The 18519-nt window shown below is 35.6% G+C and overlaps 1 protein-coding gene across 1 annotated transcript in view; it reads left to right on the top strand.

Annotated features, from left to right (window-relative positions):
* Pdcd10 (programmed cell death 10) overlaps window positions 1-18084 on the top strand; it is a 42115-nt gene extending 24031 nt beyond the window's left edge. The window contains exons 3-8 of the mRNA XM_034500051.2: window positions 1759-1812; window positions 5401-5518; window positions 6602-6728; window positions 12954-13032; window positions 13290-13372; window positions 17601-18084. Of these exons, the coding sequence (XP_034355942.1) occupies window positions 1759-1812; window positions 5401-5518; window positions 6602-6728; window positions 12954-13032; window positions 13290-13372; window positions 17601-17682 (543 nt within the window). The 3' untranslated portion in view covers window positions 17683-18084. The remainder of the gene's footprint in view (window positions 1-1758; window positions 1813-5400; window positions 5519-6601; window positions 6729-12953; window positions 13033-13289; window positions 13373-17600) is intronic.
* The last annotated feature ends 435 nt before the right edge of the window (window positions 18085-18519 follow it).

The following is an 18519-nucleotide window of genomic DNA, read 5'->3' as shown; positions in this document are numbered from 1 at the left end:
GGCTGTTTGTATACAGGCTGCAGAGCCAAGCTGATGACTTAAACCCTGTCTCAGGACAAAGTTGGAAATTTGTATCAACCAATGTTTTTCTGTATGTAAAATTATGATAGCAACAGGTGTATTATGAAGATTAGATTAAATTCTATAGATAAACACTCCATGAACACTTAATTGATGCTTAATGAAATGGCTGCTGTTGTTTGAGTACGTTCTCAGAACCTTCTGTCAGGAGAAAGATGATGTGGTGAACATGGTTTCGTTAAATCTTAGTCATAACTGACAGACATAAAAGAAGTACTTTTATAGGGTAGGTAAAAGTCTTTGTTGCCTCAGTGCAGTATAAGCCGATAGAGATTTGAGAACAATTTTGATGAGTTCATTGAGATGGTAACTTCTCTGCAAATGAGGTCTGGGCCTGTATGCCTGTTTACTCTTGGGCATTGGAAATCAGATGAGTAAGGGAATATATTAAGTTCATTGCAAATATGTAGTGTACTCCCAACAAAGCTCTGCTGAAGTGCTTCACAATTTACAGAATTCTAATTTACTAAGACTTGTCTGACCTTGTGGCTACTTTGTTAGTAAAATAGGTGTAGTCTAGCAATCTCTATCTTGGATACTTTTATACCATCTCTTCACTTGCTGTTCTGGTCTTTTACTTGCATTTCAGTGAGGGTGATAGTCATTTAGTAATGCCAGTGCAAGAAAGGACATAGCTGACTCAGACATTAGCTGATCAAAATCAGACAGTAGGGTGTAAAACCAAAGAGCATGGACAATCAGTCTGGAAATACTCATTCTATCTGTCTAGCCCAACTTTCGTATATACTGAAATCTGATGAACTGTGCTATTTTTTAAACAGCATTCACTGTAATTACATGAACTGTGTTGTTTACTATTAAAGTAAGTTGACTTTATTAGCCTCACATGTAAAATTGAAGTCATAATATTTAACTTTTTAAAAAAGTATACCCTTACGTATATGAGTGTTTTGGGTGCTGCATGTATGTAAGTGTACTATGTGTGTGTGCAGTCCCTGCAAAGGCCAGAATGGAGTGTTAACATCCCCTGGAGCTAGAGTTATAGATTTCAGATAGGTCTGAGCCATCATATGGGTGCTGGTAATTGACTCAGAGTCCGCTACAAGAGGAGGGTGCTCTTATCTATTCAGCTGTCTCTGCAACACCTACAGTTAGCATTTGATTACTTACGGTTAGAAGAGTATAATACAGACAGAAACAGCACTGAAGTTCAGATGACCTAGGCTTCAGTTTGAGGTGTTTTTGTTTTGTCAGCACTATTTGCTGATCCTTGACTGAGAAGTTAGACTAATTAAAATGGAAATATGAACAGAATCCAAATACATGTTTCCTTCACTCTTTGATCATTACTTGTATGTACACAGAGAACTATAGGGAATCAGAGCTGTAAATTTATTTTTAATCCTCATTATTTTTAGGAATTCAAATTGATGTGTTTATTGTTTCTGTTAGCACTTAGAATTCTGTCTCACATGTTTATATCATGTACTCTGTATTGTAAATCTTTCAGGTAAAGTGCATCTTATTTTTAAAAAGTTTTTTTTTTTTACAGGGTTGAGTTAGAATTTTAACTTTTTGAAGAATACTGGCTTATAACTTTTGAAACATTTTTGCTTATGGTATGATGGATTTATCATTACTAGAGAACAAAACATCAGGAATTTTTTTTCCCCAAGAACACTTATACTAATCATAACTTTAAACTTCTCATTGTAGCTAGAACGAGTAAATTTGTCTGCAGCTCAGACTCTGAGAGCCGCTTTCATTAAGGTGAGGTACAATAACTTCTTACATTTATTAAACTTTTATACATAAATCTAAATACTGGGTGATTGTTAGTTATAGATTACTTAGACATTTCTTATGCTTTGGTGTATTATATAAAGCTTTGAATACTTAAAGGCAAAAACAGCAAATGGTGGTGTTTCAGGTGGTCTCTCTTAGAACTGCATTTTTACATTCTTTTTTCTATTAAAAACTTGTTTTAAAATGTAAATTAGTTATACTTCATATAGTTTAATAATGAGATATAAAAATCTACCTCATATATCACAGACTATGGTTACTTTGAAAATGTCATTAAGATATTTCAGGTACCTTGCTTCATTGTCTTTAGACCTGAACTGTTGAGTTGTTCATTACTGGTAACATGTTGAGCTCTAAGAAGTATGACTTGTTCAAACAGAACTGAACTGAAGATAAAATGTACATGTTTGGCGACATTTTTTTAAAAATTATCAGAAGCTAGCTTAGCAGTAAGAACTCATTCCTTATACACTATAACAACAATTTGTCTGTATCCAACCACTAGAGAAAAATTAACAGTGCTGAGTTAATTTCATATTTGTTCGCAGGTATATTACTGTTGTTTAGCTTTACTCTAGAGACTTTATGCACATTCTGAGCATGTTGTTTTAAAATGTCACCTGCTTTCTCAGCTCACATATATGTTTGGATGCCTCGCAAATTATACTCGGAAATTCCTGACATCAAATAAAATATCTTATTTTTAAGTCAAAATATGTTAATGTTTAAATTAGGAATAAGCTTAAATTTTTAGTAGCTGTTACTTTTAGTGACATTAAAAAAACTAGTAAAATAATGTATCCTTGGAATTTTTTTATGACATTGTGACAGAAATACACTTGTGTGACTAAATAATAAATGTATCTGGATTTGCCCATGGATGCATTTCTTATCCACAGCACTGATGTTTTAGAGTTGTTTTGCTTTATTTGTTTATTTACTACTGAGCCAATGTTACACAAGTCTGGCCTTGAATTTCTACTTTCAAATGACCCTTTAGTCTCAACCTTCCAAGTACTGGAATCTAGCATATACTATTCTGCTTCAGGCTCAAAAAAATATTTCTTAATTCAAAAAAATGGTGAAAATTATTTAAGTGGAGCATGGATCTCATATTAAGCAGTGATATATTGTTAACTATCAAAGCTAGTTAGATCTCAAAACTAAAGAAAGCTATGCAGGAAAGGAGATTTTGTATTTTTAAATTTTATTTTTGAGAAACTGGAGAGAGAGTTCAAAGGTTAAAAGAACTTGATGCTCTTCTAGAGGACCTAAATTCAGTTCCCAGCACCTGACCAGGAGGCTCACACAACCTTCTATAGCTACAGCTCTAGGAGATTCTGTTCCTCTAGCCTACTCAGGTACCTTCACTCACATGCACACACTTACCTGCAACCACATAATTAAAGATAATGAAAATGAATCTTAAAAACTTCCTTTTTGAAAATGACAAAGAAATAGTGCTGAACTCCTAAGATAGATATTTGTACTACCTAAACTACTTAATAAACTGCATTTGGCTCTCTCAGCTCTGAGAACTGGAAAAGCTCAGGGCCTCTGTGAGACTTCTGCATTTTCCACTGCAGACCTTTTGCTGTGCCAAATTAAATTAGTATTAAAAACTTTGTATGCAGACTTGGATTTAATCCTTTCAACACTTTAACTTAATTAGCAAGCTGTTTCTCTGCAGTTATTTCCTGTAAACACCATGGCCCCAAGATAATTCATTCTGTAGGTGGACTTAATGCTACTTGGACAAGGAAGATAAACAACTGTTATGAAATAAAGCATCAAGTATTGTTTTTGGCAGTTCAGGAAACTAAGACTATAGTAGCACATTTAACCCAATTTGAATCATTTTTCTTTTGAAGGTTACCTTAATGAAACAGAATTTAGATGCTGTATTAATCATTTATCAAAGTGATAAGCATAGCATTGCAAGCACAGTGATCCCAACGTTCATTCAGGTACATGTGTACATTGTGTGTCTTTCCCCACGTCAGTTCACAGCCTCTGAAGTTTTCCTACTTGAGACCTCTTACAAACAAGAGTGATTTAAGAAAGTTAGGAAACAGAAGAAAACTGTAACCTCAGTGACGTTAGAATGGAACTGCAAAGGCAGAGAGGTTCATTGAAACTAAGGAAGCAGAGTGAGCGTCACTGAATCAAGATTGGAAATTAGGCTTCTGTACGATTATTGGTAAAAGAAAAATCATTATATAGATTTAATTGGCAAGCATCCTAAAGGAGACACACTTTCAATGTGATTAAGTTTTTTTTTTTTTTTTTTTTTTTTTTTTTTTTTTTTTAGTAAAGTAATAGGCTAAATTACTCTGAAAATGGAAACGCAAAATTTGCCTTAAAGTCAATCTTAGTGTGGCTAGATTTTAGTGCCCTAAAGTTCAAGTACCCTAAGAAATGTGCATTTATTTATCATGCTCCATATTATTGACCATGCTCTGTGTATAGCTTTCCAGTGTACTATAGAGGACTTGTGAGAAGGTTCCATGCATCTGTGCAGTTGTCAAGCAAATGCAGAATTCAGTCTCTTGGGCCCATACAAATGTGGGAAGAGAGAACAGACTTCCCAGAGCTGTCATCTAACTTACACTTGGACATGAGTGCTTGCCAATGGCCAAGTACCAAACAACCCATTTTACACACACACACACACACACACACACACACACACACACACATCAATAACAATAAATAAAAATCAATTTTCAATGAATGATAGTTTTAGAACCATTAAACAAAATTTCTTGCTATAAAACTAAAATAGGAAATGGAAATTATTTTACAGAAAAGTAGGTAAGTGAATAAATCAATTTTATTTAAAAGTACCAAAAAAAAGTGTTTTATTTTGCTCTTCTGGCATTTAATTGTAATATAGCACATCTTCCAAAAACACTTGATAGGAGTTATTATTGCCTGACCTTAAGATAAAATGTTATTTATATATGCTAAAAAATCTCAATGTATTCATGAAAAGAGTAATACACGCTAAAGAGAGTTTATTGTTTTTAGGTTGACTGAGAGAGGACATAATGGAAAGGCAAGGAAAACTAGGTGCTTCTGTAACTTTGCACATAATAAAAGCTTCTGATGCATAAGCTGAACAAAGCTGATGGTGCCCTTAGTGCACCTGTGTCACCAATGCTTTGTATCCTTGAATAAATTCAGAACAATCAAGTTTTAGCTTTAAAATGCCAATCACATTTTTTGTGTTTTAAAACTAGCAATTTTTCTTACAGAAAAAGATCAGAAGTGTAAGGGGTTTTTTTTAACCTTTTTATTGATTCTTTGTGAGTTTTGCATCATGCATGCCAGTCCTGCTGATCTTCCCATCACTTCATATCTGCTCTTTGTCCTTGAAACCTCCCCCCAAAATAAACACAAACAAAAATGAAAGCATAGTAAATATTTCATTGTGGAAGCTGTAGTACGTCACAATGTTTCCCACAGTATATCAGTCTGTCACAGAAGCCAGAGATCTTGAACCAGACCAATGACTCATTGCATGTTTTTGTTTCCCTCCCCGCCCCCCAGGCTGAAAAGGAAAACCCAGGCCTCACACAAGACATCATTATGAAAATATTAGAGAAAAAAAGTGTAGAAGTTAACTTCACCGAGTCCCTTCTTCGTATGGCAGCTGATGACGTAGAAGGTATCAGAAAGAAGACTGTTTAGTTTCTCCATTTTTGAGAAGCACTTCCTTCAGATCATTACCATTGAGCAGACAGTCGTTCTAATTCCTTCATCCTTCTTATGATGGTAGTGGACATCTGTACAAAGTAAACAAGGAGACCGTTTAACTTTTCTGTATTTGTCAGATTTAGTTATGTGATGTATTTGATACTACATGCTTTTATCTTTTTACCCATTAATATAATGCATAAGAAATTTCAATTTCACTGAAAGTTGTGAGAAATATTCTGTGTTGCATTTGAAAGAAGTGAGCTATTTATAAGTTGCTGAGCTTCCTCCTAGACAGTGAGCCTGGTGGTAAGCCTTTTTATCTACTAGGTCTGATTGAAATTTCTTTTTAAAATGCCATTCTGTGATCCTAGCCTATTTGTTGAGCTTGTATTGGTCTTTGTTTTAGAATGAAATTTTAAGAATATACTGAAAGTTGTAGTAAGTTTGTGGTTATAATATAATGAACCACAGTATATTTTACATTGTAGACATTTTAGTATAATGAGCCATAGTATATTCAACATTATCACAGGTTTTAGTATGATGAACTGTAACCTCAGTGACTTTAGAATGGAACTGCAAATATTCCACACTATAGGGGTTTAATATAATGAACTATAAATACTAAAGGAAGTTTAATAAAATAGACTGTAATATATTTCACACTATAGGGGTTTTAAGTTTCTGAACTCACATTTCTCTTTTACAAATATATAAATGACCTACTCTTTCATGAACTTTATTATTTAAGGTTTCATGACACATGAATATAGAATATCAAGACTGATGAGTTAGTGAAGCTGTTTTGATCAGTTGATGGGTGGATTATTAAGATTTTATTAGGTTTTCCTATATATCTCAAAGATGTGTAGTCTTACTCTGTTTTACTTCTGAAATTATTTATTTTTGCACTGGACCAAGTTGAACTTCATTTCTCTTTTTAAACTAAATGACTGTTTTCCCACTCTCTCCTTTGGTCAGCATTGAGAGTTCTTAGACTTGAATTTGTTGGGGTCACATGACATTTTTTACTGTGTTTCTGTTTTATCAGAGTATATGATTGAACGACCAGAGCCAGAATTCCAGGACCTAAATGAAAAGGCACGGGCACTTAAACAGATTCTCAGTAAGATTCCAGATGAAATCAATGACAGAGTGAGGTTTCTACAGACAATCAAGTAAGTTAGGTTTTTACTTTGATATGTTTAAAAATAAGAATCATTAATTCTGGCTTTATTTTAATATGAAATTAGAATATTAATGTGGAATAAAATCTGAAAATTTGAATGCCATGGACTTTGAACATAATGGCCTCAGAGTACTCTGTTTTTTTTAGAATGTTAAATGGCATGAAATAGTGGCCAAAACATAATGATTTCAACAATATAAATAAATTAAACTTTATGTGGTAGTTTGAATAGGTCTGGCCCCCATAGACTTATTCTTTGAATGTTTGGCCTATGAGGAGTGACACTTTTAGGAGATGTGGCATTCTTAGAGTAGGTGAGGCTTTGGAGGAAGATTGTCACTGTGGGAGTAGACTATGAGGTCTGTATGCTCACGCTCTGCCCAGTGTGGAAAGACAGCCACTTCCTGGCTGCGTTTAGATCAAGATGTAGAGTTCTTGGGTCCTCCATCTACAAGTCGGCCTGCAGTAATGCCATACTTCCTACCATGATGATAATAGACTGAACCTCTTTAAGCTGGCTCCAACTAGAGGTTTGCCTTCATGACTTTGGTATTGTGTTCTTTCACAGCAATAAAACCCTAAGATATTATATAAACAAATTCTGTAAATAACCTGTATATTTCAGATAAAAGCAAATGCAGGTACCATGGTAGTAGCAAAAAAGTCCCAATTTTGTTTTCATTTCAAAAATGGTAGAAATTATTGGAATAAATGAATATATAGATGTGAATTGCATTTTTTGATATTTACCAAACAGAGCCTCTAGATTGTTGCTTTTGGATTATAGGTTAAATAATGAGAGCTAAGAAGCTGACCAGTAGCCAAACAGAAAAAGGAATAGTTCTAGAGAACTAGGTATCAGAGTTGTGGCCCATTTGTCTTAGTTAAGTTTCTAATGCTATGATAAAGACCATGATGAAAAATGCAACTTGGGGAAAGAGTATTTGGCTTATGTATCCTAAGTGTCAGACTATTGAGGAAAGCCAAGGTAGGAACTTGGAGTCAGGAACTGAAGCAGAGGGCATGGAGAAATGCTGTTTACTGTGTGGCTTAAGCTTGCTGTTACATACTTCATGACTACCTCTCCAGGAGTAGTCCCTCCCACATCAGTCAGCAAAGAAGAAAGTGCCCCACAGGCTCACCACAGCCAATCCTATGGAAACATTTTCTCAGTTGAGATTCTCTCTTCTTAGAAGACCCTAGTTTATGACAGGTTGACAAAATCACCAACCTAATACCTTTGAGGTTTGTACTAGTGAATGGAGGAAATATTTTCTACCTAATGTCTATGGTCATTCTCTCCAGCCTCAATAGATAGAAAGCAGCACAAGCTGGAATAATTATATCTCTAATTAATGCAGTGTTTTGGGAAACTGTAGGTAAAGATTTCTGGGAAGCATAACTTTATTAGCTTGTTTCTGTGGCATAGACTAAATTGTATGTAACTTTGAAACCATACCTTGAATCCTTGAAACAGGATTCTGCTATTTGAATAAAATGTGATAATGGATATTATCTATTGAATGTCAGTATATCAGAGAGGAGTATTACAGTGAACACCAAGGCAGAAAGGATAGAACCAGAGATGGCATCCTCATGACAGTTTTTGTCTTCCTAGGGCAGTGATTCTCAATCTGTGGATCATGCCCTCTTTGGGGGTCATATATCAGCTATTTTGCATATCATGTATTTACATTAGGGTTCATAACTGTAGTAAAATTGTAGTTATGAAGTTTTTATGATTGGGGTTTACTCAACATGAGGAACTGTATTAAAGGATTGCAGTGTTAGAAAGGTTAACAACCACTACCCTAGGGAGTCTTCATAACCTGCTGTGGCTTCAGGGAAATTGGGTGCAAGCTATATTACGAGCAGTTAAGTTCTTGATCAGGAAAAGAGAGTTTGCCATAGTTTTTAACAAAGGCTTAGAAGTTGCAGTTTTACTTCCAGTTTCTGAATGTACTAATAAGCACGGTTGAATTAAGAGTAATGTCAGTGGAAATGTATTTTGTATACATTTTAGGATTCATTTGTTTTAAGTTTTTCCATGTTCACATTATTTGGGAAAAGGAGAATTCAATCATGTATGAATAGCTCAGATGGCTATAGTTTAGCTTTTTTAACAGACTGTACTTTTTCATATTTAAATAAGTAATCCTGCTTTCCCATATTTTACCAACATTAAGCCAGTATGACCTCCTGTACTAAATTTTGTGGGATATAAATATTGCTATCAGTTATCACAGATTTCATCTGCTGTAAATTATTCATAACTATGAGAGTTATTTTACCTTAATTCTTTATCTGGTTCACTGGCTCAGTATTCCTTTGTGCTGTAATGTTCTTTTGTAATTTGCTAATTCTCAGTTGATTACTAATATAATTCAGTGTCCCTAGTACAAACCTTGGTGCTATAAATAAGAAAATTTTATTGTCTACTTATGGATAATGTATTCGGTGTAAGTTATTTCAGGATTTTTTTTTCAAGAACATTTTTCAACAACTGGGTAAGTCACTGTATTTTGCGTGATCTTCTAGACCAGGCTTAGGGATAATGTTGGTCAAAACAGTTTATAAAAGTGCTCTGTACCACTAGATCTTGGCTGTATATTCCCAATAGGAGAAGATTTAAAATGTGGCTCATCCACAGAGTCACCTGGGGAGTATGCTTTCTACCCAACCCTATCCAAACTTGTATAAGCTCTTAATTGTATTATAACAGATACCCAAGAATACAAAGGTTATATGTATCAGTGGGGTACCATGTGCTGTCCAACATATGTTTGCCTTATGTAAACTTTAGAAATCATAGCTTGTTTTTGAAAAATTGGTATGTAATTATTATGTCTAGTCACTCTACATTATGTGGCCCCTACATTATGTGGTACATTATGCAGTGCCACGTTATAATTTGCTCCTATCTAACTGTGACTTAGTACGCAGTGATGATGCTTAGCCTGTACTCCGTCCTCTGCTGTCCTCAGCCTCTCCTAACAACCATTGACACTCAGCTTTTATCAAATCAAGTTTCTTAGACTCTTCTTACAAGTGAAATTTTATGGTCTGGTTTTTTTATGTTTGTGTTATTTCATCTAACAATAGTGTCTAATCCCATTCATATTATCATAAATTATAGGATCCCATTAGTTTTCACTGTTTAATAGTATCCAGTGTATCTGTGCTGTGTTTATCTATCCATCAAGCAGTTGATGAACACCAGACTTGTTTACTATTTTGAATCTTTTGTAAACAGCTTTATGGTGAACATGGGAGTGTAGAACATCTATTTGATAGATGTGTACCCAAGCAATGAAGTTACTAGTACTGTTCTCCACAATAACATGCTGATAATAAACCCCGCACCTTCAGTGGTTGTGGCTCTGCTTTTCTCTACAGGCCTTGCCAGCATTCGTTACTCTGTGTTCTTATCACTGTCACTCACCCTAGGGTGAAGTGATGGCTTATTATGCTTTTGATTTGTACTTCTCTGTTACTTAGTGTTGTTGTCCTTTCACCTCCCTTTAGTATAACTAGTTGGACACTGATTTTTTTAATGTCTCTTTAAGTTTCATGTGCATTTCTTAATTTGCTTTATTATTTTGTTACAGTGTTTTATGTTTTTGTCTGGTGTTGGGGTAATCTTGTCTCTTAGAATTTCTTGGGAGGCTGGAATAAAGGAGAATTTGGTAGTAGTTTTGTCCATTGGTATATTGTTATATTTTATTATTCAGAAATTGAAGAGTAAAGATTCTCTTATGCTCAAGCCTTCTTCTGTGGCCCGCATAGGGTGAAGGGCTTTTTCACCACAGTCCCTGGTCTGAGGTCTAACATAACCGGGTTGTCTTTGACTTCAGACAGAGTCACTGGTGGAGCAGTCCTAGAGTACTGTCATGTAGCTGTGGCCACCATGCCACCAATCTCTGTCATGCTATAAGCCCATGGGCAGTGAAGACCAGTGCATTGGAGGATTAAGACTAGGGTCTATTCTTGCAAAGGCTCCTCCTGGTTTTCAGTACACATACAATCAGAGAAAATACTAGGTACTGGTGATAAGGTGATAATCTTAGATTAGCAGTCTAATAGAGTAGGGTTTATGTGCCCATGTTATTTAGAGCTGTTCAAGCTCTGCTGACAGCACAGCCTGGGAACCTGCAAAGTATCACACATCCTAGCAAATGTGGTCTGTCACTACGCTGTACCAATTTGGTTTGAGAACTCATACCAGGTTTTATTATGCATAAATCTCAGGTATTCCTTACTCTTTGTGGTAACCACCAGTGTTGTGAGCCAAACCAGTTAGATGCTGGGACAGTGCTGGAATCCCATTATGAGCACAGGCCTAATTATAACTGTGCTACTTGGGTGGAGGAGGGAGCCACAAGGTTAATAATGAAAAATTGAGGTGTACCTAAGCCTTAGCCCCAGAGATCTGCATAAGTCTTAGGAGGAGGGGACATACTTCTCAGGTAGCATAAACATGAGTTGCAGATATACAGACCTCTGCCTAATGCCAGAGCTGGTCATATGCCATCTGTGCTCTTTCTCTCATACAGGACCTCAGTGTCTCTTAGGTGCTTTGCCTCATTATGGAGTTAGATCTGAACAGTGAGACAAAGCTGTGCTACCTTTCCTGTTCTGTTCTTCCTCCCAGCTTATTCTATAGGGCTGAGCTTGTTGAGGCCATCGCCCTTCTGCACTGATGCTGTTCTAGCAGCTAAGTTCCTAGCCCCACAAGCAAGTTTAAGTTACTTGGCCTTTTTCTAGCCCTGGGTCCCACTGTGGATTTGTTAAGGCTGTTGTATCCCTGGGTGTGAACAGTATTCTGTTCCTCTAACTTAGAGGTGTCTTGCTCTTCACTAGGCTTCTTGAAGTTGAAAGACAAGGATGATGGAGATTCTTTCCTTCTGCTTCCTTAAGTGTAGCTAAAACCAGGCTCTCTAGTCTCTCACCTGATCACCCTAGCTGTGGGACAATGTGTTGGTATTTGTGGTAGCTCTTTAATTTGTTGTGTCTGAGGAAAGCCTCTCTAGAGACTAATTCAGCAGCCTGTCATCATGCTCACCCTTCAGATTCCCAGTTCTTCAAAGCAGATAGAGATAGAGTCTAGCAAAGCCCTTTCTCTTCTTTCTGCCTTGCTTTTCTTTCCAGGTAAGTTAAGCAGTCTGTTTCTGGGCTGTTCACGTGAATAGCCCTGCCCAACCATTTCTGTTATATTCACATGTTTCACATTAGCCATGACAACAAGTAAATAATTCCTTTTTTATAGAATACTAAAATATACTATGAAATGATGTTGCATTTACATGTCTGTGTGATCATTGTTACCTTCTTTGTACTTATTTTAGTTAGCTCCCTTATGGATTAAGTGAAACTTTCATATGTAGACATTTAAAATTTTATATTGGTTAGAACTATAGTTTTTCTCAAAAACACAGTAAATTCTGGTGATACCATTTTACTAAATAGGATTGACTGTTTCCTTCACATCAGTGCAAAATATTGAAATTGTTTGAAAATAGAGAAGCGTTTACATGATTTAGACTGCTACTATTAAATAAGGAGCAGTGATGGTAACAAGTGACCAGGTGACATTTCTGTGTGAAAATAATTCTACTCCAATAGGTAACATTTTATGTTCTAGCCTAATGTCAATGCTTTACATATAAGAGGTAGTATATATTTATCATAATGTTTAGGAGGGAAAAGTCATTACTACTTCAGAATGAACTGAAGTACTTCATGAACTGAGAGAATTAAGTATGCACATGAGGACTTTGAAGGCCTGGCAATACATGGCTCAGTTAGTAGAGAGAGTGCCTTTCATGCATGAAGAGCAGGATTCAATCCCCAACAGTACACTGAACTGGGAATGATTTTACTCTAGATATAGATTCAAGAGGATCATAGAAATTCAAAGTTTTTGGTTACATTGTAGAGTTCAAAGCTAGCCTGGTTACTTGAGAACATGTCTCAAAAACAAAACAAAAAAATGTATAGAGAGAGATGAATAGCCAGCCTTGTGATGCATACCTTTAATCCCAGTACTCAGGCAGAGGGAGGACAGATAATCTATGACAGTTTCTGAGGTAGAGGCTACTCTGGCCTATATCAGTGGGGGAAGTGGAGTGGTATAGCATGATTCATAATTATACATACATATTTCTTTCAATGTAGCTGATTTTAAAGATTATTGTTGTTGTTTCTTTCCAAACAGGGATATAGCTAGTGCAATAAAAGAACTACTTGATACAGTGAATAATGTCTTCAAAAAATATCAATACCAGAACCGCAGGGTAAGTTGTTTGTTGTTGCCACCTTAGATATGAGCTTACATGCAGTTGTTTTATGACCTGCACACTGAAGGGTTTGGCTTATGGAAATTGTGATGTTGCATTTGTCCTCAGATGTGAATGTTGTATGGTTATGTGAGTAAACACTGCTCAGACTTACAGAATATAAATCATCCCATATTCATTGTCATCATTGCCCTTTGACTTAGTCTTGTGTACTATTCTCCTGACTTAGCTTATTTTTCTTTTTGTAAATATAGGCACTTGAACACCAAAAGAAAGAATTTGTAAAATACTCCAAAAGTTTCAGTGACACTCTCAAGACATATTTTAAAGATGGCAAGTAAGTATTGTCATTTATACTTTTCTACTATAATTAAATGAATGTTTTTGTGAAACCACGCTAATTGGGCCAGTGAGAGATTTTCATGGGTACAGGCTCTCACAGCCTGGCCTCATATCCAGAGTTTACTTCTAAACACCGACTTGGGAAAAGGGGACTGGGGAGACAGAGAAAATTGAATGTAAAAATTAATCCAGAAAAGAGTTGTCAGTTAAGCTCTGTCTTCCATTTCTAAGAGTCAGGTTCATCTGATTTAACAAAGGCAGAAGATTGGAGAGTAGATATTGTTCTAACCACAACTTAAAACGTACACTGAGGATTTTTGACACTTTTTGAAAATGACCTGATACTAAAATTTAAATTGTACAGGCTTCACCTGAATGTGGTTTATTTGTTGGTTTGTGTTTGTTTTTCTTTTTTGTTGTTGTTGTTTTGGTGTTTTTCTTTTTTGACATTAAAAGATAAAAAGTCAATCTTACAAGCTTGCACCAGCCCTAAAATTTTTATTCTTAAGCTTTAGTAGCATCTGATGAAATAGGTCTACAATTGGGGTTCAATAATTGTACACTTTTTAAGATTGTTCAGGTGCTGTCAAAGCTGCCAGTCCCTTGAAAAACTAGTACACGGAGAGTAGAAGTTAATAACAATAATTCTCAATCCTCTCTCCATATTAAAACCATCCTGGGTCAGCTTTTAAAAAGCTCATTGCCACAATTCCACTTTGAGAGATTTCTACATTGACTTGCATAGGAACATGGTCTAGATGTTTTGTAAATGTGTCCAGGTGGCTCTGGAGTGATCCCAGGCTAGAGATCCACTATACTAAAGGGAAGATACCTTAGCTAAGTAAGAGAACACTAAAGACATAGGACACCCTGAGTGAAAGAAGACAAAAGCAAATGAGTATTTAAGAAAACTATATGAAAGTTGTAAGTGGAACATTGGTTTTAAGTTTATACAAAACTTCCTGTAGAGCCCTGTGTAGACCTAGGGATTGTGTTTTGTGTATGCACATTAAACAGGTAGTGTGGGTTATGACGTCTGCAATATGGTTTCATATAGGTTGTTGACTATACTTCAGGTCAGATGCTAGAAATTATATTGAAAAAAACAATGTACAAAGCTAGAAAATACTCTAAACAGGCAAAGAAATCATCCTTGAAGTTTTAAGATCCTATATAAATCCATACACTTACGATATTATTATAAAATATTTTAAAAATACATTGATATAAAAATTTTACAATTTTAATGTTCAAATATAGATATCTTCATTTATATTACAAATTGAAGATAGTTACGTTAATAGTTTTATGTTCCATATGCAAAATCAAGTTGTCCAGGGAAAGTGATGTTTTGTGACATAGTTTAATAAATTAAGCCCAAATAACCAAAGGTATAATTTATGTAAGGATATAATTATTTCTAATTTTAATTAATCATGTGCAATGAATGTTGAAAGGTAAGAATTTATATTTCACTAATCTAAAATTTTTATATATAGATTATTCAGGCTTGCTACTATTTTTCCGATCTCTACAGCTTTAGATTCAATTTTGTTTTGTTTAAATATGCTGTGAGTTTTGTACTCGCTTACTCCAAATGGAAAATTGTAAGTGAAACGAGATATCTGAAGACATCTTGCACTAGGGAGACAAATTCTCATTGACTCAACTGAGTCATTCCTAGGCCCTCCTAAGTGAAAAACATCTAAGATGCAACCTTCAGCCCTGGTACAGAGGGACTGATAAGACTACACAATGAGGGGCCTCTGAGAGAACATCCTGGCACTTAAAGTAGCTCTCTTCCCCTTCTCTCATACATTACTTCCTACTCATAGTTTCCCTTCCTTCTACTCCTCCTGGTCCCTTCCCCAGCCTCCCCTCTTCCTCAGGTCAGCTAGTCTGTTTCCGTTCCAAAGGGAGGAGAGAAAGAGAGACATAGAAAGAGAGCATGTGAGCACAAGAGTGCAAGAGTTATCTGCTCTTCCAGGGGATATCCACCAAACAAGCACAGCCTAACAAGATACAGAAGACTAGGACAAATCCTCATATCATGGCTGGGCTTGACAACTCAGTAGGAGGAAAAGAATCCCATGTACAGGCAAAAGAGTCAGAGACATCCCCACTCCATTGTTGAGAGTCCCACAAGAACAACAAGCTACACCACCATAGAGTATCTGAAGATGACCTAGCTTAAACTCATACAGGGCCATGCTTGTCATTAAAGCACCTTTTAAAATTGTGCTTTTGTATTTTTTGGGTCCAGATACTAAATCAGATGTTTTTAGGCATGGATTAGCTAGATTGGGGTGGGTTAGAAGTTGTTAAGATTTCTTTATTTTGCCCATTGATGCCAGATATTATTATGTCAATATAGATCTTAAGGCTTAGAGTATTGTGCATGCTTCATGTTAACTGGGGACATCATCTTAATCATCATTTGAGCATATCAGATTTTATTTTGTTAACAAAAATTTTTAAAATTTGATTTTATTTTGTACATGAAATAATAGCTGAAGACCAATCTGAATCCTACTCTTTGATCAGTGATTTGTTTAGCCTGTAAATGGATGTTGGGGTAGCAACCCTGTGATCCTCACTGCCAGTCAGAACCACCAGGGGGCAGTGATTCCTAGACACTGTAGTTTATAACCCTAAGACATTTAATTTTCAACTGGATGAAAGTTTAGAATACTTAGACTAACTTGCTGACAGACCTTAGTGCTGCAGAATTATTAAGGGCTGATTACTCTGTCTAGGCAGATATAATCAGTCGACTATTCTGCAAGTGTGTCCTTTTCTGGACAGTAATTTGTCTGTAGAAGGAAAGAGGCAATTCTTGTCTAGTGGCTGTCTCACTACAACTGGAGTAACTCCAAGGATGCTCAATTTCTTCTTAGAATTCAATATAGGAAGCTGTCAGGAGCAGACAGGTCTCTAATCAAAATGAACATTAATACAGAAATGTTTGTCACGTCAATTCTGTGGATTTCTGATGTTTTGAAAACCAATTATCCATGTAAGGTAATCTGGACTGTTGTCTGTTAACTCCACTCAGCTATTTCTAAGTAAAACATAGAAAACACCTTAACAATAAACTCCAAGCCATGAATTTGCTATAGTCCCTTAACTCACAGGCTGACCATCTCAAATCAGTTAAAAAAGTTAAAGAAGGACTGGTCTAAGCCTTGTATTCCTAAATGTGTTATACTGGTACAATGCCTATGAGAGTAACAATATTCATCTCACTCTTATATCAATAAGAAGCTCGTACCAATGAAAACCTTAGGCGGAAGAACAGATGCTCCAACACCTTGTAGTAGAGGGAGTGTCCAGGTGTACAGAGGTCTCTATAAATTGGCTAAGTTTTAGAAGCTATGCTTTGTGCTTCCCACAATTATAGTTAACTCAGTCATTCTGGATTTCTGATGGGGTTGAAAACTTATAGCCTCATAGCCAATCCTGGCTATTTACCTTGAGAGAAAAGATTTGAGTGGATGGTCGTCAGCTGACATTCATCCTAAAGCCAAGGAAAAGGCCAGGTTCAGAACTAAGTGTTTTAGTTAGGAGAGACGACAGAGGTTCTGGTTAGTCAACAAAATGATGGACTGGGTATTAGGACTATCTTGTACCTCACTGGTACAAATTGGTATAATTATGCTCTAACTGTATTTTGAGAGAAAAGTGTCATTGTAACAGAAAGGGTGATATGTAGGAGGAACTAAGGTGGGAGGAGTACTGAGAGGAAGAGAAGGAGTAAGAAGAGGAGGAGAAGAAGGAGAGGAGAAGCTAGGTGATGAGAGAGAGAAAGAGGGGGGAGACAGGGAGGCAGATGTTCATGTATCTCTACCAGTCAAAGATAGTTGATATATCTAGGTTGGGTAGTGGGTTACACCTTTGATTGAGCAATACCAAACTTATAAAGCCTTTGATTAACATTTTTTTAAAAATGTAAAAAAAAATGCAAAAAGGAAAAGGGGGCATGGGATAGGGGTTTTCTAAGGGGGGGTGGAATGGGGAAAGGGGATGGCATCTGAAGTGTAAATAAGATATCCAATAAAAAATGGAAAAAATATAAAGTTTTAAAAAAAAAAAAGAACTAACTTGCTTTTCCCCCCTTTCATTTTATTGCTACCATTAATATGACATCAACTATAAATATTTTACTTTAAAATAGTGAATTTGGGAAAGGAAATTAATGATTGTTTTTTTTTCTTTTTAAACAGGGCAATAAATGTGTTCGTAAGTGCCAACCGGCTAATTCATCAAACCAACTTGATACTTCAGACCTTCAAAACTGTGGCCTGAAAGTTGTATATGTTAAGAGATGTACTTCTCAGTGGCAGTATTAAACTGCATTTATCTGTAAATTTTAAAGTTTGACTGTATAAATTATCAGTCCCTCCTGAAGGGATCTAATCCAGGATGTTGAATGGGATTATTGCCATCTTACACCATATTTTTGTAAAATGTAGCTTAATCATAATCTCACACTGAAGATTTTGCATCACTTTTGCTATTATCATTCTTTTAAGAATTATAAGCCAAAAGAATTTACGCCTTAATGTGTCATTATATAACATTCCTTACAAGAACTGTAAATATTGGTGTTTGTTTCTGACATTTTAACTTGAAAGCGATATGCTGCAAGATAATGTATTTAACAATATTTGGTGGCAAATATTCAATAAATAGTTTACATCTGTTAAACATTTCTTTACTTGAAAAAAAAGATGCATATATATATGTGTGTGTGTATATATGATCAGAAGACCAAGACAACTTGGTATAATGTTAAAGATCTTCTAATGGGAGCTTACTAGCAGTTTATCAAATAATAAAGCAACAAGAATTCCTATTTTTTGTCCTTAATCACTTTGAGCAAAATGTAGTCAGTTAAAATACTTCTGTGAGTTGTTACATATAAAGAACTGGATATTTTTTCACTATTTCCAATCTTTAGAGATCTGAGAAGAGAGATCAGTTCACAGTGTCTTCATACTATGATGACACTTTCTGAATTGTAGATTACAAAATTACTTCTGGTATAATAGGAAGCTTTGCACATTGTCCCCAAAGTAGTCACAATTAATAAGAACTTAGAGTTGTATTGAGATTTTTCTCAGTGTTAATATAATATACACT

Source organism: Arvicanthis niloticus, chromosome 4 (assembly GCF_011762505.2).
Source record: "Arvicanthis niloticus isolate mArvNil1 chromosome 4, mArvNil1.pat.X, whole genome shotgun sequence".
NCBI lineage: Eukaryota > Metazoa > Chordata > Mammalia > Rodentia > Muridae > Arvicanthis > Arvicanthis niloticus.
The sequence above is the reverse complement of the archived record's forward strand: the minus strand, read 5'-3'. Positions and strand labels throughout refer to the sequence as shown.